Here is a 26,338-nt window from a genome sequence, read left to right on the forward strand (position 1 = left end):
ACTGCCTACAGAACAAGCATGAATGATGCCTGAGTGGACACACACAACTCACAAGTGCCTGGCTCTGTCGGCTCCTCTGCAGAGGGTTTCCCTAAGAAGGGGGACCTAGCAGGGTCACCGGGGGACGGGGAGCTGTGCCTCACGGCCCTCACTTCGTCGGAGAAACCCTCATGCAGAGTTCAGAAACTTGTGTGTTGAGTATGTCGCTGTGAGCCTCCACCATTTACTGGTGGGTGCAGCCTGAACTGTCTAGAGACAGACCAGACCAGCTGCACAACACAGACACTTCAAACCTGAAGACAAAAACTAAGAGAACAGAAAAAGGAAAGGAAACTTAGCTTAGAACCATGCAGCGCTACAGGAGACGGCAGCACTGCAGAGGTGAGGACCGGCACCTGTTTGAAAGAGACAAATACACACAAACACACACAACAACAGACGAGAAACAAACACACAGAGAGGAAAAAGTGGTTATACAGAACTTGAGGACATTACCTACATGTAAATATATAAATAATTATAAATTTGTTGGGTTTTCTTTAACAATGTCAGAAGGAGAGAGGCACTGAGGCACCGTCTTCCTCCCCCCGACGCTCCTGCTGTGCCGCCTCCTTCTGACAGGAACTGCCTACAGAACAAGCATGAATGATGCCTGAGTGGACACACACAACTCACAAGTTCCTGGCTCTGTCAGCTCCTCTGCAGAGGGTTTCCCTAAGAAGGTGGACCTAGCAGGGTCACCGGGGGACGGGGAGCTGTGCCTCACGGCCCTCACTTCGTCGGAGAAACCCTCATGCAGAGTTCAGAAACTTGTGTGTTGAGTATGTCGCTGTGAGCCTCCACCATTTACTGGTGGGTGCAGCCTGAACTGTCTAGAGACAGACCAGACCAGCTGCACAACACAGACACTTCAAACCTGAAGACAAAAACTAAGAGAACAGAAAAAGGAAAGGAAACTTAGCTTAGAACCATGCAGCGCTACAGGAGACGGCAGCACTGCAGAGGTGAGGACCGGCACCTGTTTGAAAGAGACAAATACACACAAACACACACAACAACAGACGAGAAACAAACACAGAGAGAGGAAAAAGTGGTTATACAGAACTTGAGGACATTACCTACATGTAAATATATAAATAATTATAAATTTGTTGGGTTTTCTTTAACAATGTCAGAAGGAGAGAGGCACTGAGGCACCGTCTTCCGCCCCCCGACGCTCCTGCTGTGCCTCCTCCTTCTGACAGGAACTGCCTACAGAACAAGCATGAATGATGCCTGAGTGGACACACACAACTCACAAGTTCCTGGCTCTGTCGGCTCCTCTGCAGAGGGTTTCCCTAAGAAGGTGGACCTAGCAGGGTCACCGGGGGACGGGGAGCTGTGCCTCACGGCCCTCACTTCGTCGGAGAAACCCTCATGCAGAGTTCAGAAACTTGTGTGTTGAGTATGTCGCTGTGAGCCTCCACCATTTCCTGGTGGGTGCAGCCTGAACTGTCTAGAGACAGACCAGACCAGCTGCACAACACAGACACTTCAAACCTGAAGACAAAAACTAAGAGAACAGAAAAAGGAAAGGAAACTTAGCTTAGAACCATGCAGCGCTACAGGAGACGGCAGCACTGCAGAGGTGAGGACCGGCACCTGTTTGAAAGAGACAAATACACACAAACACACACAACAACAGACGAGAAACAAACACAGAGAGAGGAAAAAGTGGTTATACAGAACTTGAGGACATTACCTACATGTAAATATTTAAAAATAATTATAAATTTGTTGGGTTTTCTTTAACAATGTCAGAAGGAGAGAGGCACTGAGGCACCGTCTTCCGCCCCCCGACGCTCCTGCTGTGCCGCCTCCTTCTGACAGGAACTGCCTACAGAACAAGCATGAATGATGCCTGAGTGGACACACACAACTCACAAGTTCCTGGCTCTGTCGGCTCCTCTGCAGAGGGTTTCCCTAAGAAGGTGGACCTAGCAGGGTCACCGGGGGACGGGGAGCTGTGCCTCACGGCCCTCACTTCGTCGGAGAAACCCTCATGCAGAGTTCAGAAACTTGTGTGTTGAGTATGTCGCTGTGAGCCTCCACCATTTACTGGTGGGTGCAGCCTGAACTGTCTAGAGACAGACCAGACCAGCTGCACAACACAGACACTTCAAACCTGAGGACAAATCTAAGAGAACAGAAAAAGGAAAGGAAACTTAGCTTAGAACCATGCAGCGCTACAGGAGACGGCAGCACTGCAGAGGTGAGGACCGGCACCTGTTTGAAAGAGACAAATACACACAAACACACACAACAACAGACGAGAAACAAACACAGAGAGAGGAAAAAGTGGTTATACAGAACTTGAGGACATTACCTACATGTAAATATATAAATAATTATAAATTTGTTGGGTTTTCTTTAACAATGTCAGAAGGAGAGAGGCACTGAGGCACCGTCTTCCGCCCCCCGACGCTCCTGCTGTGCCTCCTCCTTCTGACAGGAACTGCCTACAGAACAAGCATGAATGATGCCTGAGTGGACACACACAACTCACAAGTTCCTGGCTCTGTCGGCTCCTCTGCAGAGGGTTTCCCTAAGAAGGTGGACCTAGCAGGGTCACCGGGGGACGGGGAGCTGTGCCTCACGGCCCTCACTTCGTCGGAGAAACCCTCATGCAGAGTTCAGAAACTTGTGTGTTGAGTATGTCGCTGTGAGCCTCCACCATTTACTGGTGGGTGCAGCCTGAACTGTCTAGAGACAGACCAGACCAGCTGCACAACACAGACACTTCAAACCTGAAGACAAAAACTAAGAGAACAGAAAAAGGAAAGGAAACTTAGCTTAGAACCATGCAGCGCTACTGAAACACATATATGCTAAAAGCTGAAATATAACTCAGAATGTAATATTAGTGTTTAGGTTTCAACACTGTTTTGAAATAAATACCAGCTCTTTAGTATGTACGTGGATCTATTTACCCTTGTGACTTTATATGTCTACATCACAGAAGTAGACATGCTGAATAAAGGCCTTTGAGTATTATAATCGTCCTGAGCGGGAGAAGCGTTGCAAAGTGAGACCTCATATCCACTCATAGTAGTACGAAATCACCCAAGATGTAAAAGAGTGATAGGATCAACTAAATGCAGTGGGCAGTAGTCTGTTTTGTCTAAGTTTAAAAAAATAAAAGACCACAATACTACATTTTGCTCTACAAGGGCCTGCCTGATATACTCTTCTCAGAGACTACATCAGGTAAAAACATAATTCTTTGTCTTTACATTCATCAGGTCCCAATCAGCCCAAATAGCAAAGAGAAATTAAAAAGGCATCAAAGAGTTCGGGTCTTAGGAGGTTAAACACACACAGAATATTGTTTTTTTGTCTTAATGATTAATACAAGTTAAAAATCACCTAAAAGTTGCAGGAAACAACATTTTTAGCCCTGACTTCAATGAGCTAACAGATTCCACACACATCAGGTGTGAAGGGTTTTTCCACATCTGGGGAGCATGAACACTAAATGCAGTTTGGCTTTGCTTCGTCCTAAGCATGTTCCTGATGGCCTGTAAAACTATTAGAACGACTTTTAAATCTCTCCTTTTATACACAGGGAGCCATTGCAGCGATTTGATGACTCGTGTCATATGGTCCATTTTCGTGGTGTTGATTGGTTTTCAGTTGCCTACTGAAAAAAATAAAATAAAATATATAAAGTTTTTCTGTAACTTTTTTCACCAGTAATCCCTTAAGTCTTGCAATATTGTTAATTAATAGGCTATCTTAGGAGTGTCAGTTTGTGCTGTTGCCCTGTTTGCATAGGAGAATGGAAACAGGGCGACGGGATGCATATTTTAAAAATGCTTTATAGAGAAAGTTATAATTATTTTGAAGTTTCTTTGCAGAGAACATGTCCAGCCATCCATAACGAGCCATCAGACTCCAAAATAGATTTATCTTAAGAAATCACAGATGGTCAAATTTACAGTAAATGATCAATTAAGTTATGAACTTGCATTGCTTGATGGTGCTGTCATTTTCAGGGAGAGTGTGCTGTACTACTACATACAAGTTTCTTTTCTTTTCCCTCTACAATGTGTTAACCACTGGCTTTGTTATACACAGTTTTTCACCCATTTCATCAATCAAAACAGAGAATCCTCCCCGTGTTTTCTTCATGTATGAAAGAAATACAGCAGTAAACTTTAAGATGCAACACAACAGGCAGTCAAAGATTTATTGTGTCTGTTTGTACACGTAAACCTCCTCAGTTGAAGAACCTCTGAAGTCTCAGTTTGAACTTCTGAAACTCGCTGCTGCTCTTCAGCTTCTCTGGCAAGCCGCTCAACTGCATGAGCGCTTTGTGAGCGTCGTCCATCAGCTCCTCACCGAGCTCCTCCTTCACTCACCCTCTCCAAGCAATTGGCTTCGGACGGCCTTCAAACCCATCTACACCAGTTCCAAGAGGCTGTAAAACACACATTGAGAAAAGCAGTTATTGGTATGTGGGATCTATTCCTGTTCAAAAATTCAAACCTTTTTGTTCCTATTTACATAATTTAGATCCTAAAATGTAGCTTTTGAGCATGTAGCCATCAACAAAAACAACTCTGACATCTTGGGCTGAAAATGTGGGAGAAATAAGGTGTCATGTGTAGAGATGGCACGATACCACTTTTTTATGTCCGATACCGATATCATAAATTTGGATATCTGCCGATACCGATATGAATCCGATATAGTGTTTTTTAATCAACAAAACTGTTTTTTAAATATCTTGCTGCATTTTGTATAAGTTCATACTCAAGTTTAAAACAACAACTACACTAAAGCTATTCTGTTATACCTGTATCCAAAAAAAATATTTCATAGTTCAGCAATACTGATCAATCTAATAAACTTAAACCTACACCATCCTCCCTATTCTGGTATTTTAAAGAGTACTTAGCATAAATATTAAGCAACCTAACTAATAGGGTTCCAACTCCCAGCAACAACAAAAATAAATAAATAAAAAATAGGGAACCACCCCTCACGCTCCACCTCATGATGCTTAATCGACGTAATCAACCTTAATTTGATGCAGTGTGGAAAAAAAAATGCACAGAAATCAATTATTTTTCAAGAAATATTAAATAGATTCAACATCTTTCTTCAACAAAATTGCAGACTGCACAGATGGTACCTTCACAAAGGAAAAAGTACTATAGCTTACTAGGGTATATATATATATATATATTAGACTTAATAGTTACTATATACAGTAATGGACTTCTATTCATTTTGCATCAAATTAAAACGTTGGCTGTCAGATAATTATTTATTAAAAGCTAGACATTTTAAATGAGAATAAGAAAGAAAAGTATGTCTTTGTGCCCCCTTTTCCCTGTTAATGCCCTATCGGCCCCCCTGGCTAAACTTTGCTAGATCCGCCCCTGCACAGTTACCAGCCGTCAGCTACGTAGAAAAAGATCCTCGAGTAGAAAGTAATATTAAATAAATTCTAACAACAGCTTATAGAGCTTAAACGTGCTGCTGTTGTTCAGCCGCTGGTTTCCTCTTTCTGGTGCAAAGTGGGCCAAAAGCAAACAAGAGAGACGTACTCCCGACAGAAAAGCCGATCAGCTGATCGTTAAGCAGTTTCATGATTGAAGTAGCAGCAAGAAGAGGCAGTCGTTTGTTAAGCTTAACGCAGGAATGCTTTACAAACATTCAGAGATGGACTTACACACTTGCCTTGCTTTACTTCTCTCGGGGATAACTTTGTCGGAGATGAAATGCCGGGTTGCTAGCGAAGCTCCACATGCTATCTAGACCACCGACAGGTCCCGCATGCCACAGCCGCTCTATCACGTGATGCATACTGCTCCGACGTGCTAACGTTCTGAGGTGAGTTACGGCGTGTTGCAAGTTTTGTGAGGTGCTTTCGTGATATTTAATGGATCGGATTACATTTTTTATTTTTCTCCGATATCCGATTCAGTAATTTAGGTCAGTATCGGACCGATACCGATACGTAATATCGGATCGGTCCATCTCTAGTCATGTGTGGCTGTGTGGCATGCAGGATCAAGGATCCATGGAACGTAAACAGCAGCTTTATTTGCTGGAAAAATCCTCCACAAAATAAACGTACAAAAAAAACAAACCAAAACCCTGAACATGGAAACTAAGAACTAAACACTAGGATTTGAGGATCACAGAACTAAGAATGACAGAAACCAGAAAAACTGAGACACCTACAGCACATGGAACAACACGACAACAGGCAAAGGAAAACACAGGGCTTAAATACACAAGGGAGTAATGAGGGAAAGAGACACCGCTGGGAGTAATCAAACATAACGAGACGGGGAGGAAGAAAAACTGAAAACATTAACAAAGGACGCGAGACTGTCAAAGTAAAACAGGAAACACGAGACGGGCGCAGAGACACGGATTTGACACTGAAATAAGGAGAAGCACAGACATGAAAACATAACTTGACTAGGACGCAAGGAACACAGGAGAGGCACAGAGACAGAAACCTAAAGACCAGGAATTCAAATCCAAACCATGAAAAACCACAAATCCAAGAATATAACTTAATCAAGAAACACAAATAGAAGTAATGACAGAAGCTGTGGTACCTGCATGATCTCCACTACAGCCACCACATCTGCCACAGAGATTTTGTCCCCGAGGATGAACTGTTTGTTCTGGAGGAATTTCTCCTCCAACAGGTTGAGCGACTGCTTCATATTTTCAAGAGCAGCATCCATGGTCACCTCCGGGACTTCAAGACCCATGATGACCGGAAACAGAGTCTACTCAAACAGACACACAAAGATCAGTAAGCAGCAGTACGGATCCAGCGTGGCAGCTTATAGTGGCCGGAAGACCAGTAGGTATTTGTTAGCATGGTCAAAATATGACAACATAAAACACAAACATAGTAAGGAATTATATGAGTATGTTATCTTTTGTTCTCCAATGTGTACCTTTCTATTGTTTTTGTATATATTTTGTATATTATTCTCCTGACTATTATTTATATTTTATTTCAGCACAGTTGGTGTGGAGCAGACACAAATTCATTTTACGTGTACTATGATAATAAAGGGTTATTCTACTCTATTCTATTCCATTGTATTCTGTTCTATTCTATTGTAACCTCAGAGAACAGTTGGGCTTAAGGAGAGCTTCACAGAGCTGCTAACATGACTGTAGCAACATTAATAGTAGGAGAAGAAGGATATTAAGTATTATATACCTTATAAAATCAGCTACAGATAAGAACTAATCTAGCAAATGAGCTGATGAAACGTGTCATGTGAGGACGCAGCACTTGGTCAAACTGGGACACGAACCCTGAGCAGGAAGACCTTTTGACAGTGACCTCTGAGGTTCGCGTGCTGCCAGGACAAGTTTTCATTGGCACGAGCTGCTGCAGGCCGGCAGGAAACCAGTGATCTGCCACTGACCCTGAGTATTTCTGCACAAGGTACTTCAGGATTGCAGTACTGCAAGACAAGACAGAACAGAAACTAATGATGCTTTAACGACAGGAAATGTGACAGAAACTCTGCTAAAACTGAAGCGCAGAGTGGCTGGATGGTCATTTTGTTCAATTAACTGCAGAATCATCCATTACTGTTTTTCTGATAATAGCACTATTAAGTGTTAATAGTACTAACAGCAGCATTAAACCATTAGATCTTCATCATTAGTAACTTACTGTGAACAAATGAACCGACCAGACTCCCAAAGCAGCTTCAGGCAGCAGCTTGAAAAAGAATCAAACTATTTGAAACAAAGCTAAGCGGAAACTCGACGCCCTGCTGTACCTCTCTGACAGGGTGAAGCCTCCATCCTTCATGACAGGAATCTTCACCACGATGTTGAGTTTCCCAAACTCACTGCTGTACTGCTGCCCTGACACAAACACGTGAAATTCACAGGCGTGCTGAAGTTGTTTGTGTTGGCATCATGTGGAGAACGCAGAAATAATAAAGACAAAAATGTCAAACTGGTCTCAATGCCAATGGTTTTAATGACTCATAACCCCCCTTTTTCTTCTTTGTATCTGCTTTGAAACAGTTTTCTTAATTTTCTTTCCCCAGCACGTCTCCATTATACACAGTCAGGAAAGGAAAAGTTGTGCATTAAGACTTAATGTAAATCTAGCTTTCTGGGTGAAATGTGAAAAAGAAAAGCAGCCCAAAGGAGCATTTTTGTTATTGTTAATGGTTACAGTACAAATGAAAAAGCATGCAGGACATTTTAGTCCCCTGAACTCTTGAAGAGTCTCTGTGTAGAGTTGCAGAGCTGCAAACTTCCAAGTTCAGTTGCATTCTGTTAATCTCCAAACTGTAAATAATAATTACCATTTTACTGCAGAAAGTGAGCTGCTGTGAGATTACCTGCATTCAGGTCGACATACTTGAACTCAAAGGGAATCCCGAGCGCTTTGGCAAACAGGAAGACGGCGCGGCAGGGTGGCGAGATCAGGTCGAGATAGAGCTCTATCATGTCGGAGAGTGAAGGCTGCAGAGGTTTCGTCTCCACCGACCTTCCTCTGTTTTCTCACTCCTCTTCTATCTGTCCAGAACTCCACCTCTCCTTCCACTACACCTCACTGACTTTTAAGTGGTGCCAGCTATTCAAAGCAGGAGGTCACTGCGACAGAGTGAGCTGAGCTTTGCCCTTAGCTTTGCCACCATTTTTTAAAAATGCTGAGATTATCACTTTTACCTACTGGTGCTTGCAATCGGATGCACATTTTCAGGGCAGCAACTATATAATAATACCAGCCGTTTGTCTTACGACTGAAGTTCCTGACACAACTTCAAGCTAGAAGATTTGGATTTAACACTTTTCTGTGCAACCACTCACTGAAATAAACTGCTGGAACAAATCACCCATGAGGTATACAACTTTAACTCCACTGATTAAGCTAATTGTGATTTATGGTTCAAGAAGGTTGTAAAGTAAAGCTCAGCAGCATTCCTGTTAAATCAGCTGATCTCAAAGCTAGCCACATCAGCTAACGGTTTCTACATAACCACTGGGAGATGTCATATGGAGCGGGCTGTTTAAGCAGCCTTAATAAGCCCACAGTTGTCACGCATCTATAAGCCGTTTTGCATGGAGGAGTCCCAGGAAAGGACAACATGGGAATATTCTTCTCTCTAAAAACCAACTCATGGTTGGGAACTCAAAAGAACATCCATCCATCCTCTTATCAGCTTCATGTGGGGATTGAAACTAGAGGACAATTTAGAATCACCCAGTAACCTACCCCAACTAATTGTATGTCTTCGGACTGTGGGAGGAAACCAGAGTACCTGGAGAGAACCTGCAAACCTCCACACATAAAGTCCCCAGCCAAACTGTGGAGTGAAACTGAGGACCTTCTTGCTGTGAGGCAACAGTGCAAACCACCACGCCGCCACACCGCCCGCATAACTTTCTGTAAATGTAAATGTTCTGTAGCAAAACGACGGTGATCATTTGCAATAGTACCAGAACAGGCTTAAAGAGATGTTTATTTTCACACAGGTGACGGACTCATAACCACTTTTTCTTCCTCACTTTTGACAGGATTTTGTTCAGCTTTCTGCAGAAGCTCCTGTGTCTGATTCCTGAGGGAGAAACAGATTTTACACGCTGCACACATACACAGGACAAGATTAGGAATGTTACATTTACTACCTTAAGATTCTTTGCTGAACGTTAACACCTTACGTTTACAGAGACTAAAACACATTTTGACTATTTGTCAAAGAAAAATGCAAAATATGTGCAGCACACACTAGGAAGGCCACATTAGAAGTATCATGTTATAAAACTGGAAGGAGGAATTTGTTAGCAAACAGCTGCTTATTTCCACATTCATCAAAGTAATATTACCACTCAGTGGTCTTTGGTTTGTCTGCAGTCGTCTTTTAACATCTGCAGATTCACTTCTAAGTGAGATCAACCCATAAAATAGCCCCATCCTTTTGTTCTTCTTCCTTCACTCTTTATTCCTATTTAAAGGAAAATAATTTAGGTGCTGAACTACTTTTCTAAATATCTGGCATTCATGCAGAAAGGGCAGAACGTTTGAGGCCCAGGACACTGGCTTACTCTACTGTGTGTTAAACTTGAAGCCTCATTTAGTGAGGAATGCATTGTTGTTCAGCTACTTTGATGAGAAGTGTTAACAGCCATTCTGGCTCTGTTAGGACTCGGGCCTCGCAGGGCTCTGATCCAGCTCACTGAGCTGCTGAGAGGAAACAGCTTCAATGAAAACAAGAGATCAGCTCCCAGCAGAGTCCGCACTGTTGTTTTCACAAGTCATGAGAGTATGACACACAATCCAGTGAAGAGCGGTTCCAGTACCTGACTGGCATGAGGCCAGAGGTCATCTTCAGAGCACGGCGGTGCTCTCCAGGATCTCCAGCAGCCTCTGCACCTTCCACTGATTCTCAGACGACTTCTCTGCATCCTGCAGATGACAGAAAATGCAAAGCTTTGATAATGACTGACAGACATCTCAGTGGACAGAGGCATAGAGAAAGTTTTACTCAAATATCTGATCTAGTTGAATATTAAATATTCTTAAAACGACTACCCAGTACATTTGTGAGAATCTAACAGATTATAGTTAATCCTTCTCAGTAGTGGATATGCTAATGCATTAAATCAGGAAGGAGGTGCAGGTACAAGTGAGTAAGCATGAGCTTATAAATATAGTTCATTTTTTTCTTCTAACTGTAGGTTTTACTCCATTTTTACTGCTGTATTTCAGCTCTTACTAAAGTCTAACCATGTCTTGTGTGTTTTTAAGATAATGTTTGATATTTTTCTGTTTGACTGTGGCTCAGGGGGTTGGGAAGCATATCTGTAACCGAAAGGTCACCGGTTTGATCCCTGGGCTCTCTGTCCTGGTCGTTGCGTCCTTGGGCAAGACACTTTACCCTACTAGTGTTGGCCAGAGGGGCTGATGGCGCGATATGGCAGCCTCGCTTCTGTCAGTCTGCCCCAGGGCAACTGTGGCTACGACCGTAGCTTGCCTTCACCCGTGTGTGAATGCGAGAGTGAATGAATAGTGGTGTTGTAAAGCGCTTTGGGTGCCTTGAAAAGCGCTATATAAATCCAGTCCATTATTATTATTACTTTTCTCCTCTGGGAGGCAAAAAGACAACTTGACATTTTAAACTTACCTGTAAACATGACATTCTCCAACCTTTCAAAAGAAACGCTGCAAATTCAAATGTTTTTAAAGAAACCATCATTTGTTGTCTTCGTGACATCTGTCTTTAATTTACAAACAAATACTCTGAAAATAAAGAAAATATTATAAGTTCTGAATATAAATCTTTACTTTGTCTACAACTCTTGCACCACTTGATGCGTGTGTTAAGAATATAAATGGGATGTTTGCCTTCTCTTGAACAAACGCAGCTCTCGTGGACAGTAACCAATATTTTCCTGCCCTGCAGCTGCCACACATATCCAGAGTTTGAGTTTCCAGGGGCACTAAAACAGCGGCACTGATACCCTGACTGTGTTTTACCGACAGGATGTGTCCGAGAATGATGGCTGCTTCCTGCTTGACACCCTCCAGCTTCAAATTCTTGCACCTGACTTTCTGGATCTGGTCTGAGAGTGAAGTTATCCTGGCTGATTTTTGACGGCACTCCTCGTGCACTAAAGACAGACTCTGGCTGAAGACAACGGTTAAACACTCGGTTAGAGCGTAGCTCAGTTTAAATGTGTGACGAGAGATGAGCTGAAAATGTGTTTAATAGCCTGAATCTTTTCTTTTAATGTAAGTCTGTCAGTTGGTACTAAAATAAATATGTGTCTGATCCTGTTCTGTGGACATTTAAAAAGACATTTGTCTTCTACCTGAGAGTCTTGATTTTAGCCAGTGTGCGCAGCTTATCCAGCGTACAGTCCTTCAGCTCTGTAGTCAACTGCTGGCACTGTTCTCTTAGCTCATGTACGTTCTGAAAAATGGAAGACAGTGAATGATTTTAGTGATAATTGTGCTTTAATTAATGATATTTAATGTTACTTTTATTTCATAGTCATAAACAATATCAAGCTCAATGCTGGGAGCTGATATATTTCAGGCGTTCTCGTTGCAGAAGCTGCAAACATAATGATTTCATACATCCTATCAGATAAAACATCAATTTTCCATCTTCTTCTTGGGTTTGACTTTCGACACTAAAACAGATATCTTTAAGTATATGTGTAAGTGCAAAACACTGAGACCAGTGCTTGGTCCTCACAGGAAATGGAAGACATGCGCTGTTCATTTCTTATTTGATGTAGAGAAAAAAAATGTAATAAAAAATACTGCGAATTCTCAAAAATCTCAAAAATACTGCTAACTTCTTGGGAAGCAGCAACTTTGAATGATAGGTATAAGTTTGTTTTTTCAGTCCTACTTAAAATCACTCTCATCAGTTGACTGTCTTTTTAAAAAAAACTGAAACTGAGTAGATTTATATAAACTTTCAGTCTCAAACCCGTTCGGGGAAGCTGCTGTGAGCTGTCCGCAGTTCCTGAGAACACTTGGAAGGCGCTTTAATATGAAACATCCAGCGTCTTAGTGAGGTGACATTACTGTCACGAACAGCTGTCCTCTCACCTTCTTGAGGATGGATTTCTGCTGAATAATCTTAATGAAATCTTTCTCCAGTTCATCTTGTTCAGAACAAAGATCCCTCTGTCTGGCTTGCATGGCGTCTACGTCCTCCTGCAGGGGCACCAGCTCACTCTTCAGAAAGTGAAGCTGCTCCAGCCGCTCCTCGTGCTCAGCCCTGTTTTTCGTAAGTATTTTTTCAGTCTTCAGCTTTACAGTAGGCTCCACGATGCTCTGCAATCGCTCAACTTTCCTGGTGAGTGGACGAGAGAGAATAATGGATGAATATTTATTGCTTGTTGTGAAGAAACAGTGAGATCCTGACTGGACTTCACCTGTCCATCTCCACCTGTTCTGCCACCTTCACTGTTTTGGTGGCAATGTCATGCTCTTCCTTCTGTTTTTCCAGCTGCTTCCACAGAGACTCCATGGCAGACAGACGCCAGTTCACTGAAATCAGGTCCTTCTTCTGCTGCTCCAACTTTTTCACTGAGGGGAGGAGAGGAGTGTACAGGTAGCAAAGAGATTATTGATGCATGCTGGGTAATCCAGGTAAGGAAATCTAAAAAGTTGATTCTGAAACTAAGCCTGTGGTTCATTGTTAAACAATAGTGCTATTTTTAGTCGTTTCTAAGGTTTGGGATTTAATGACGTAACGAAATATGTCTCCCTGAGCTAGAGAAGAGATGACGCTCCACTCGAAGGTGTTTGAAACAGTGTGTAAGCACCACCTGTTCAGTGGGGACTGTGACCACACTGTCCTCACTGCTTCTTACATTTTATTTTTATTCTAAATTTCTCTATTTGACATCACACTGTAAACAGCCCTTTACTAAGTTATTGCATCTATACGTATCCAACGTTTGTACATGCACACACCGGCCATTTCATTAGTTACACCTTGCTAGTACTCGGATTAAACTCCTCTTGCCTTAAGCGATGCCTTAATTCTTCGTGGCATGGACTCAACTGTAGCTCATCTGCTATCATCGAAGTTCTGTGCATTCAGAGATGCTCCTCTGCATACCTCGGTTCTGCTGAGTAGTTATTTGAGTTACTTTTGCCTTATTATCAGCTCAACATGGCATTTTCTCCCAGAGAATTCACTGGATATTTTCCCTTTTTTAGCCGATCCTCCGTAAACCCTAGTATTAGCTGTGTGGGGAAAATCCCAGGACATCAGCGGTTTCTGAAATACTGGGACCAGATCACCTGGCACCAACAACCACGCCACATTCAAAGTCACTTAAATCCCCTTTGTTCCCCATTTATGTGCTCGGTTTGATTTTCAGTCGGTCATCTTGGCCATGATGGTTAGATGACGCCTCACGGAGTGTGTGGAAAAGTCTGCTTACTGTGTGGAGAGAGACTGAACTAGAGTTAATCATTCTGACATCGCAACAACAAATCAGTGAATACTAAATGCACTGAGTCACCTCCATGCGAGTGACTGATTAGATATTTGTGTTAAAAAGCAGCTGCAGATGTGTACCTAATAATGTGGCTGATGAGTGCACATGGTTATCTTTCCCTTTTCAAAGAGCTCCTCAAACAACAACAGTGTAAACCCAGGAAGTGCTCTGATGTGCTTCCTGTCCTGTTTTCAGGTACTGAAGAATTAATTTGTAAGAATATCAAATAATCTTTTTGGTCTCATTGATAATTTGCTTTTTTCCTATTGGTGCTGCTGTCAAAATGTTCTCACCCTCTATCTTGTTCTCTGACTTGAGCTTTTCAATCCGCTCACGCATCTCCTGCATCTCCTTGCTGTGCTGTGGCATCAGGTTGTCTCTGTAGCGTTTGGCTTCCTGATGCTCATTCTCCAGCTGTTCCAACAACTCAGACACCTTCTTTTCTTTTGCAGTCAGGATGCGTTTCAGGTGACCAGTCTGGATTTTTGAGTCCTCCTGCAGCACGGCGAATTCAGAGACGAGCTCCTGGTATTCTTTCTCCATCTGCTCTCGTTTAGGCCGACAGCTGCAGGTTGAAGAGGGACACGGCAGGCTCAGGGATTAGAGTCAAGAATCTAGTTTGACCTTTGTTATACATACAGTGTGCATCATTGCATTCACTTGTTCACTTAATTGTTGCTCAAGGCCGCTTTAAAAACATTTACAAGGAGAACTGGCTCCTTGAAGGCAACACTTAAAGAAATGGGGGCGGTGCCTCAAGACTGTTGCCTGGTACTGCACTTTAAATTAATTCTCTGTTATATTTAACGTAAATATAGTATTCTCTCAATTTTATTTGCATACTACACTATTTGCTTCCCAATAATCTAAATTTCGAGATTTAGGTTAGGCAAGTAGACAATACTGAAGGGAAAAGCTCAAAGTGTTTTTGATAAGATTAACATTAATATGTTAAAAGTGGGAAAGAAAGATACAATTACACTCATATTTCACTGTATAAATGAACTCTTACGGATTTATTTCGATAAAAGTTAAAGAGAAATAGACTTACCTATCCAGCTGCTCCTCTAGATATCGAATTTGTTTCAAATATGAGGCCATTTCTTTATCGGAAGCCATTTTATCTGCTGTGCTTGCTTTTTTCTCCTGTGTATTTTCCGGTTTTATTAGTTATTTAACTAGTTTAAGCAGAAAACGATAACTGCAAACAAACCGTTTGGCTACTGTCCTTGTTACTAAGGAACTGACCGCTCCGGAAGTTCTCAAGTCAAACTTTACTCTTTAATTAAACATTAAATATTATTAAATCGATGTTATCTATTTTATCCGATATCAGTGGCATTTTCTTCTTTGTGCATATCTTCATTCCAGTTTATGGTGTTTTTCAAAAGAAAAAAAAACGAAGAAGAAAAGGAATAGGTTGTTATAATCGAGTGATGCTTTCAGGGACCGTTTGTCAGATCAGTTTTCACAATCTAACTTCAATATTATGTGGTTGCGTTTATTTATTTATATTATTATTTTGAGGATTTAGCCTTTTATTATTTCTAGTTTAAAATTTATATAGAAATATATGTAAGATTTTCATATTTCTTAAATAAGAAAAATTTATTTTAAAATTCCTGTTTTATTTTATACTTATTATAAATTAACTTTTTTCTATGTTATATAAATTTCTTTTCCATACTGTAATATTTATAAAGCAATACAAACCCCCATGAAACAGTGCCAACACTGTGATCATCATTAGTTGATTATACATACAATACATAGTGACTGCAGTTTATCTTTAACATCTATGCTTTTAAGCTGCTGATGTCATCTTTTTCTTTAGTTTATTCCTTTTATATTTGGATGGATTTGAGTTCACATGTGTTTTCTTTTGTTTTTTCATCCTGTTTTTGTTCCTTTCCTCTCCATCGCTGATTGTTTTCGAATACACCATGTCACATAGACACTGAAATTAAAGGTTTCCCATTCCTAGTGTGGATGGATAACAGCCAACTCAAAATAGAAGAATAAGCCCAGATATTGCTGCATGGATGATATAATAGTAGTTAGACTCTGGTAATAACTACACTTACACATCAAATTGTAGATATGAAGAATAAAACACACATATACGGTCAGACAGTATGTCAGATTGACTTGATTTATTGTCGAGGTCTGTCCTATGATTGGAAATGCAATGAGGTGGCTAATCTCTGTCTTATCTTACCTGTCCTTCCTGTTCTTGAACTTAATCAGTGGTTTGCACCTTGTTGTGAACCCAAGATGATGACATGCCGACCTCCTCAGCAGTAGATGTTGTTTTTGTCTCTCTTTGATCCTCATATTTAAAATCACGGAGAAAAGCTTTACACTCTAAACTCAGCACTTTGAATCAAGCTCAAACATCATGTTTACTTTATTTGTTTGAAATGAAGAAAGAGGCCTCACCTGAAACTGCCTGTTGATTGGTTGTCTAATTAGTTTTGAGGATCTGAAAATGTGGCTCTGTGTATAAAATGAGTCCAGTTCCTGATCAGTTTCTCTAAAGTCTGTACAGACAAAACTACACAATTGTGTAGTTATCCAACAAATTATAGACTTAACTGTATGACTCAGTTAATTAGATTGGTTGTGTACTCATTAATCACTCATCCATTAACATTTTGTAGGAAAGACTGAAGACAATTGGTGTGACTGTCTCACAAAGGGAGATTTAAGTGGGTATTTTTAGAGATATTTTCCAGTTGGTTGCATTTCCAAGTCACCACCAACAGAGGTCAGCAGAGACGCTGGGATCCTCGTTATTCCCCTTTGTGTTCACAACATGTTTGTGTGCATGTTAAGCTGGAAGCAAATATTTGGACATATTTGGGAAATAGTTTGATGACTGAGCCAAAATGAGCCTTTCTTTAAACGTTAGTGCACTATTACTGGAACTGGGAATCCTTTGTTAACGTTTCAGGACTTTCATGGATCATTATCAGCTGATGACATTCCAGATGATTAGTTTTCTGTCTCCTCAAACACTGATGGTACCCAACAACCACCCTGGGGTCTGAAAATAAAGTTTACTGATGTTTCTAAAAGAGGCAAACACCATAAAAAGATATGAAAGTACTTCCAGCTTGCTATTTCAACTCTCTGAACCATCCCTGACAAATGGCAGTCAAGAGAAGCAGTGAAAGTCATGACAAAGTCATTACTGAAGCTTTTCACATAAACTGCACATCAGCTTATATGGTACGTATATGAAACAGTAGCTGGAGAGCTTGAAGGAGGCATGGTGCTCAGACAGGTCTACAAGGAAGTGTTATAAGGAAGAAATCCATCCTTAAATTAAGTCTAAATTTATTGCTGTCTTAGTTATTTCCCTCTTGGGCTTTTTGGCTTTACTGCCACCTCTTTCTGTAATATGCAGTTCTGCTCCTGTGTTTCAACCTGTTATCTTTCTGTTTTGTTTTGTACAAGTATACAAATTCCATCTTTCCAATACTTGACCTGAATTCTTTCACGTTCTCAGAAAACAAACCTCCAAGTGGGAAAAAGCTTAAAATATTTGGAATCAACACATATGTGTAAAAAAAAAAAACAACAATTCACTTTATTAATTTCTTTTACTCTCAAACTCACCAGGTTTTAAGAGTTACTTACCAACAACCTTCCTGTGTGCATTTTGATAATTTGAGAGGAATTTTCATTTTTAAAAAACACCTAAAGCTGAACATTTGTTAACGTTCATTGTAACATTGGTTTACAAGTTCAACACTTCAGCGAAAGAAAGAAAGAAAGAAAGAAAGAAAGAAAGAAAGAAAGAAAGAAAGAAAGAAAGAAAGAAAGAAGCGGTTGATAAACTGAGCCGTCTACAAAAGGCCTTCTTTGAAGTGTCAAACTGAAAAGCATCACTTCTGTTGTGAAACGTGTTTTATTTTTAAAACAAACACAAACACAGTCTGTTCCTGAAAATAACAAATCTGATAAATAAAAAGCAAACACATCGCAGAACAATCAAACATATTTTCACAAAGAAGTCAATAAAAGTAAAAAATAAAAATAGAGAAGTGTTGTGAAAGTATTGAAATGGGACTCTGAGGTCAGAATGTTTTCAAAAAGTTAAAAAACATATAGTTTTGTTGTTGTTTTGTATATGCTTCACTGGAAGCTAAACCTGCTGAAGATGAGGAAGTAGAGGAGGGCATCCATTACTTGGAGGGTTGGTGGTTCAATCCCTGGCATGCCAGCGTATCCTCGGGCAAGACACCGAACCCCAAGTTGCTCCTGACTCATTTGTCCAAGTGTGAATGTTAGATCAAAAACACTTAGGTGTACAAAATTTCTTGTGTGAATAGTTGAGTGGAACAAGTTGTATGAAGTGTTGCAGTAGAGTAAAGAAGTTGTAGTCAAAACCAGTTGAGTCACCATTTACTAGCATTAGTACTTTTACCAAAAGAGCCACTATAACGCCACTTCCAAAGGAAAGTAAGGTTTAATTCAACTGTGTGGCCTTGCTTAGATCCACTGCAGATTTCAATCATTCTAGCAATCAAAGGTCTTGAACACCCACAAGCTCAAACTTCTTTTTCATCCCAGAAATTACAGGAAACTGACATTTGCTGATGTAAACTTATAATGGGAAAACCCATTATTTGACTGCAAAGGATGCTGAAACCAAACATCCTTAAATGGAAATCAAAGATTAGCAGCAGCAGAACATTTTACTCTCCCCGTTTTGATCTCCTTCCTTTCTGCTTTCACCTCTTTGGCCCTTTTGTTGTGGCGAGGGCTGCCACGGGTCGGCCGGGGTCACGCCAAAACGAGGGAACGAGGCTTAATGCCTTCGAACCCACTAATAACCCCCACCGCGTCCTCTCTAGCCCCCTTCAGAGCAATTTTTCATAGCTCTCCGCCCAGTCAGTCCACGGTCTGGTTTGCATTAAATGGACACATGTGCTCTTTGTTTTGAGAAGTGCGGCTGACACGGACCTATAACCAGCCACATGAAAGATGGATTTCTCAGGCAGAGGCTAAACTTTGTTCAGGGACTTTTAACAGGAAGCGTCATAGCGACAGGAAGCGGATGATTTGACTTCATTAAGAATGACGGGTAGAGTATGCCTCCAATGTGGAAGAGTTGATCTGAGAAGACCTTTATAAGCGGGTCAGCAGATAGATATAAATCTAAAGCCAGTAGATGCTGCAGCTCTACCTCATATATCACATGTCAGAGCTCTACACCCGCATGTTGCTGTAAAAGAGAGGCGACTTTTCTGTCCATGACCAGGATTTATACTCTGCAGAATAATAGCTCAGTGTTCAGCTCGAGAGCATGTGGAAGTTGATGGACACATGAGCTAAAGCTGTGACCCAACAATTTATCTAACTACCAAACCACCCTAAAGCACCAAACAGCCATGAAATGTTTTAATGAAGCTCCTTAGGAGGGACCTTGTAGACTCCAGCACCAGCCTGCTGGATTCAAGCAGTTTTGCATGATTCACAATTTAAAACAACCCTTGTTCATCGACTTCCAACAAGAACCAAGACAAGGAATCACAGTTTTTTAAAGCATTTTCACTAAATGTCTCCATCAGAGAGACTGATGGAGACAGAAGAGACAGACAGATAGGTGGATGTTGGGCATAATGCACAAAGGAGGTCTTTTGTCTGTTCCAGAGGTCCGACTGATGAGCTAAAGAGTGTTTGCAGCTTCTCATCCTGTGTCAGCTGGGACGGTCCCCCACAGCACGCCTGTGTTTAAGAAAAGGGATGCGCTGATACCCATGTGAGCAGCAGGGAAACTAGCAGGAGGGGAATCTGGATTTAATCCAGCGATCTCTGGATCTGAAGTCAAATCTCTCCCACTGAGCTATACTCCCTCTCTCCTTCAAGCCACTTTGAAAACAAAACACTGTATAAGAGACAGACTGTGCCCATTATGTCACCTGCTGGTTTGTGAATATCTCAATTTACCTGACAAGCAGACCCACTGAGCACCACTGTGAGCTTATCAGCAACTTCTCAATCGCAATTTAGGTCTGCCCTAAAGCGTATCATAATTTACCAAACATTGCGTTCTGAACGCAGTGGTATCCAGCTTCAATCTCACCTATCTCATCATACAGTCGTTGTCTTACATTATCTCTGTGTGGTCTTTCTTCTCTGGGGCACAGAATATGTTTGAAAATCAAGAGCCTACACGGATGTGGGCTCTGTCATCCTGAATGACAGAATTTGACTCTATTATCAGAAGGCTAGGTGCTCGTTCACTGCATCTTGACGGAAGCATGTGCTGATCGTATATTAGCAGAGGTGGGTAGCAACTATTTACATTTTACATTTACTCAGTTACACTTACTTGAGTAACTTTTTGAGAAAAAATGACTTTTATGAAGTCTCACTACTCTTACTTGGGAAAAGATTCTTGCTACTCTATAGAATAATAAACACATTTTAACCATAAATGCATGAGACACAGACTCAAACCTACAGTGTTTTAATGTTATTCTATCTGCTGAGCCTGTCGTGCCCTTTGGAGAAGTAAAGTATCACCATGTATTGTCACTTGAAGTACTTTACTCTATTCTAACATATATTTATATTACCTTCTCTAAATATTAGTTTCATAATGATTTGGAAAAGCGTTTCCTCTGCTGAGATTTATTAATTTGTAATCATCTTATTTATCTGTAGTATTTTCATTTTGCGTTTCAGTATTAAACTACATATTTTTGTCTGTCTGAATATCTCATTTTTAAACATTAAATCAGATGTTGTGATCAGTTACTCAGTACTCAAGTAGCCTTTTTCACCCAATACTTTTTAACTCTTAGTTGAGTAATTTCTTGGATGGCTACTTTTTACTTGAGTAAAAACTACGTCGAGGTAGTGCTACTATCACTTGAGTACAATTTCTGGCCTGTGTATATTAGTAACAGTGAAAATAGAAGGGGGCACCTGGATTTGAACCAGAGACCTCTTGATCTGCAGTCAAATGCTCTACCCCTGAGCTATACCCCCACATTCTGGTCTTTTGCCTGCATAACACCACCCACTGGTTTATGAACTTTTCAATTAAACTGACAAGTAGACCCAATTCCACAATAGCAAAATGCAAACACAGCACAGCAGATTGCTTGACTGTAGCCACGTTTTTCCTTTAACTTGTCACGTTTCTGTATTTAATTCTTGAGCAGGGGAACCAGAGACCTCCCACACTCTGCAGATATCGTCAAAGAATGTTTCCAGCACCTTGTTCTCTCTGTGCCACAAAGAATAAAGGCAGCACTGACAGCAAAAGGGGATCCAACAAGGTACTAGGAAGGTGTACTTACTAGGGCACACCCACCAGATGATTGTATTTATATAGTACTTTTGTAAATCCACATCATGAAATGCTTTACAGAAGCTACAAAATAAAAACACGGATAGGTAAGACAACATTAGGTCCAATAAACTGTAATAAAAACAAAAGATTGCTTGAATTATATTAAAAGTAAAGCAAAATGAGGGGACTTTCCCATAAATATGTGTTTGAAGACATGACTGTAAAAGAAGTCACTTTGTGGGACATATTTATAGAACATTGTTAAACGTGCAAAAGTGTTTAATTAAAAGATTGAAGTTTGGATAGCTTGTTGTGCTGAGCGCAGCATCTTGAAACGTTTCGCCTTTGGTGTTGTTTTGTCTGATCTACAAGGTGTTCGAGTGGCTGCAGGGCTAAAACACTATTTAAAGTTCGAGGGAGACGCCATGTGTTTGAGTGACGTGGGATAAAGTCTGGATAAAATGAAGCTCACAACCTCAGTATGAATAGAGCCACTGTTGGTTCGGGATACGGAGACGATAAGAAGAACAGAATACGATCAACCTTTAAAGGATCCTTTTGGAGCCTGTTTGAGTTATCACACAGCTGAAATGTTCCTTCATGATTTGCTATCTGGGACATTTGCATAGCTGCAGGCATCACAGCTCATTTTACACCTTCAGGGGAGTTCGTGAGCTGCGCTTAATTTACCTAAAATACAGGAAATAGTTTCCAAAATGTAAGATCAAACTTTCAGTAGCCGTGAAGGAAACAGCACTGGTGCATAATGTCACACCCTGCTTCCCTTCAATCACCTGAAACCAACAGGAAGAGTTTTCTCAACTCACTGAGTCTAATGTGGCATGCAGGAACACACACACAGTTACCCAAGTTCAAAAGGTTCTTAGCAGCGAGTTTCCAAGTTTGGGGTTTCAAGACTGTCAAGTCAAGACAAATCAAAGCCCTGAATCATTTCACAAGCATCGCCTGCTTGTATAATGCGACTCGCTGCTCTATGCTATTTTAAATTGGCTGTTGCAAAGAAGTAGTCTGAGTGCAGTCACAGATCAGTGTTGATGAAGCTTTGATTTTGTCAGTCGTCTGTGAGCTTCAGAGAGGAGACACAAGCTTACTTCTCGGTCCTGGCTGCTGTCACATACATCTATAAAAGATGGACGCAATCACCTTGATGTAAACCATTGGTTTTGGAAACATGAGTGGCATCCTACCTCATGCATTAACTTCAGCTCTACCAGATAGTATTTTATTAGTGACATTAATGCTAGAATCTCACTCTGAAGAAAACAAACGCCACAGCAGGTCAAAATATTCATAAGATAATTAACAGAGATTATATGACCTCCTATGCTCCTAAATTTGAGCCTTTTGGATGAAATAAATTCACCCTTCTCTGCAGTTGTTGTGAAGGAGGAAATGGCCATAAACCAATGAAAGATAATCTTTTTTGCCATGCTTATTTCTACTAAAAGGTTGAAGGGGCCTTGTTTTTGGCGACAGTCTCAAGTGCACATTAGAAAAACTGCAATTCTTTGCTGGTTCCACACCAACTTTATTTTTCAGCCCCGTGGTTACCATGTGGATGCAATCTGCAACTTCTCCACTAGCTGCCACTAAAACCTACGCACTGCTGCTTCAAGGTGTCATTGCGCAACTTCTTCCTCTCCCCTCCATCAGCTCAGTTTTTAGATTAAAAAGTTATAAGGCATAATTTATTTTTCTTTTAATTGAAGTGCCACTTTGCTCTTGAGTGCTACACTATCATCACCTGTTCCAGGGGGAGTGTTTCATGAGCCCTGACAAAATACCTCATCCTTGCAACAAACAAACACTCAGGGGGCATCTGGATTTGAACCAGAGACCTATTGATCTGCAGTCAATTGCTCTACCACTGAGCTACACCCCCAGCTGCCTGAAGGCACTGAAAAACTTAGCATCAGGTTAGCAGTTTATTAACAGAAGGGTAAAGGTGATCACTCAACTTGATGGAAGTGTGCATCAAAAGCCCTCGCAACACATCCCATCATAGTTACAGTTGAATTAGCATAGAGACCTCCTACGCTGCAGTTAGACACCAAACCCTGAGCTATATCCCTCGTTCCCAGAACCCACCTGTACAAAAACTGCATGAAAAGTTAGGCCTAGTGCCCGTCACATCACCCACTGGTTTATGAACCTTTCAATTCAACTTATAGGCTGATCCAACAAATCCCAGTGAGAAACTTAGCAACACTGTAAGCTTACAAACAACTTGTCAATCAAAATGTAGATTTGCCCCAAGACGTACCCTCGTTCACCTGTTTTTTGAAGGTTTATCACACATTTTGAATCTAATGGGATTATTTATATAATTTACAAAATGATCACCATGCGATATTTAGTAAGACCTGAAACTGAGACTGTACTTCCACACATCCACTTTTCAGAACTTTTTATACCTTTTTATCTACTGTGTGTGTTTATTCTTGGTTTCTATCACTATCCGCCTCTGCCTTCACTGACAATGGGGCTCTTTCTTTTGCCAAGTACAGTTTCCATAGTTAGTCCAGGTAATCTACCATCCCCCACTCCATTTACCCGAGGAAAGCTACTGATAGCAGCTGGGAAAACAGCATCCTTGTCCTCTTTTTATTCTGCAGTGGAGGCTGAGCTTTCCTGCCAGTAACCAGTAAACACTCCAGTAAGCCAAGAAAAACACCCTAAGATCAAGAAAAACGTCCATAGATTTTCACTGTTACGCTTTAGAGGGGCGGTGACAAACTGGCTGCTGGGTCTTTTTATGCTGTAACATACAAAAACCCTTCAAATATGTATTTGTGTTCAGGCAGATGTGATAAGGGAACAACAACCATCGCACACATGCAAACAACAGCTCAGCATTATGTCACTGGCATGTCACGCTGCACAATTGTTTGTGTGTCTATTTTTTATGGTTTTTGCATTTTTACCAAAAGGAAAAACACGGAGCTCCATCAGCATAATCAGAGCGTGTGATAATAAACAGATTGAAGCCTCCGTTCAAAAGGCACCAGCTGCTGGGTCAGGACCAGATGGGAACCTTTTCATCTGAAAACATCCTGGGCTTGACTTCACCTTTACAAAGAGATGGCATAAATAAGGATTGGACATAAGCCCGGAACCAACGTGCAGCTGTTAGGCTGTGATGATTGTTATGTGTGTCAAATATTTAAAAGCATGATCGTGGATGTTGTTTTCCTTAATGTGGTTGTGACGTGTTTAACCTAAAATGCTGAATGAGAAATAAGTAGGTTAACTTAACCACAGGTTCATAATGTGGACGTTAACTGGTAAAGTAGATCTTAGTAGAAAAAAAGCTGAACTTTACTGAATTTAGCAGATTTCTGCTACTTTAAAAAAAAAAAAGCTTATATACTGTACATGGATCAAAATAAATTCAAATTTTACAAAAAATGTCTTGGTTTGTGTTTCATTTCTAGCAGAAAGTAAGCAAAGCAAGGAGACACTGGTGGGTTGGGTGTGTTGTAATGCCTACATATCTCTGTCCTAACTGCCTCACAAATTACGTCCACTGTAATACTCACACTTAGAACCTATTAAATTATCCCTGTTTTAGAGGAGAAAATACAAAAAGCACAATGATAAAAACCTTTTTAAGTTAGAACTGGAACAAGTCGACTTAGTGTGGAATCTGAAAATAAAATGAACTGAAAACTGTTAAAAAAAGACGACTAGAAGTAAAAACTGATTAAAAGTACAAATGTGAAAATAAATCTGAGGATTCAGAGGTGGACTGGTTTGGTGACTCATGAAGCGCATCACTGGATTTTGTCACAGTGTGTTACTGTTTCAACATCCAACCACACAAAATTATAAATGATTTTTATGTGTCACTACTTTGAATTAATTTCCCTGCAATAATCCTTAGAAACTTTCTGTCAGATAGAACTGTGAGCCCTCGGACTGGGATGGTTCATGGGTGAGGCGTTTCAGGCATGTCCACTCACGAGAGGTCTGGCCATCTTTTCTTAGATTGTTGCTCCCATGACTTAGACCTGGATAAATGAATGGATGAATGGATGGATAGACAGATGCATCAATAGAACCAATTTCTTTTTGCGCAGATGACTAATGACCTATCATTAAAAGGGAAAACATTTTTTCAGACGGCAGTGTTAAGCAAAGAAATGAGACACATAGGAACCACTTGGGAAGGTTCTGAACAGAGCCAGGAAGACGGTTTTCTGGATTTCAAGAAAACAATAAAAAGAAAACAAAGATGAGATGCAAGAGGACAGAAGCTTTTCTGTGCACACTGGTGTGTACTGAAATATATCAGCTGGCTCTTTCAAAAAGTTTGACAACTATCAAATTCATGAAGACGCATCTTCTGTTTATCTTCAACTGTTTGTAACACAGTGAACTAACCAGTAATGCCATCCAAGTACAACAGAGTCCAGCCACTCTCACATGGCTCACATCTGCAGCCACTAGAAAAACTACCTTGAAGCAGCCTGTGTTAACATTTAGTCCTGGATGCTGGCATTTAAACCTTTACCGGTGGCTGTGTTTCTAATTACATGCATCAGCATTCTGCAGCACCTTAATCAGCATTTTAAATGAAACGCCAAATTTCCATTGTTTCCTTTGACCAGTGTCACTCCAGCAGATTCCTGTTCATATTTATTGGACTTGGCAGTGACTTGGATCCTAATTTTGAGGCGTATTTCTTTTTTAATTGAGAGCTGCTGTCATGTGTTGGAGCAGTGCCACCACTTGTAAAAAAGAAAAATAAAACACAGAGGAGCAAAATGTATTGGGACCATCTGTGGGGAAGTGCTCATTCATGTAATTCACACAGTGACACTGGCTAGCTCAGCACAGGTTTATGTACAGTTACCAGAGCTGTTTTAAGTATGCGCTAACTTTAGACAATAACACATTTGTGGAAAGTACGGAGAGAATGAAATAACAGACCTGCTGGAGATCAGGAACACTCTTCTTTCAAACACAATAAAAATATAT

At 40.8% G+C, this 26,338-nt stretch overlaps 1 protein-coding gene, 2 non-coding genes and 1 pseudogene across 4 annotated transcripts; all 4 read right to left on the reverse strand.

Annotated features, from left to right (window-relative positions):
- Window positions 1–2,946: 2,946 nt before the first annotated feature.
- LOC146621784 (glutathione S-transferase theta-1-like) lies at window positions 2,947–8,642 on the reverse strand (annotated as a pseudogene). Its single transcript, XR_014906599.1, has 5 exons — window positions 8,394–8,642; window positions 7,818–7,905; window positions 7,341–7,493; window positions 6,621–6,797; window positions 2,947–4,459 (listed from the first exon to the last, which is right to left on the reverse strand). The product of XR_014906599.1 is annotated as a glutathione S-transferase theta-1-like (transcript).
- A 1,742-nt stretch (window positions 8,643–10,384) lies between these two features.
- Window positions 10,385–15,144, reverse strand: LOC146621785 (uncharacterized). Its single transcript, XM_085367290.1, has 7 exons — window positions 15,077–15,144; window positions 14,319–14,590; window positions 12,949–13,102; window positions 12,620–12,866; window positions 11,869–11,969; window positions 11,534–11,684; window positions 10,385–10,462 (listed from the first exon to the last, which is right to left on the reverse strand). The coding sequence occupies exons 1-7, from the start codon at window positions 15,142–15,144 to the stop codon at window positions 10,385–10,387; spliced, it is 1,071 nt and encodes a 356-aa protein (XP_085223416.1).
- A 5,814-nt stretch (window positions 15,145–20,958) lies between these two features.
- On the reverse strand, window positions 20,959–21,030 carry trnac-gca (transfer RNA cysteine (anticodon GCA)). The gene has a single exon. It is a non-coding gene; the product is annotated as a tRNA-Cys (tRNA).
- Window positions 21,031–23,168: 2,138 nt separating this feature from the next.
- Window positions 23,169–23,240, reverse strand: trnac-gca (transfer RNA cysteine (anticodon GCA)). Its single transcript has one exon. It is a non-coding gene; the product is annotated as a tRNA-Cys (tRNA).
- Between the last annotated feature and the right edge of the window lie 3,098 nt (window positions 23,241–26,338).

This window comes from Diplotaxodon limnothrissa, linkage group LG12, assembly GCF_057381915.1.
Source record: "Diplotaxodon limnothrissa isolate DT_005_m linkage group LG12, D_limnothrissa_male_GT1.1, whole genome shotgun sequence".
Classification (NCBI taxonomy): Eukaryota; Metazoa; Chordata; class Actinopteri; order Cichliformes; family Cichlidae; genus Diplotaxodon; species Diplotaxodon limnothrissa.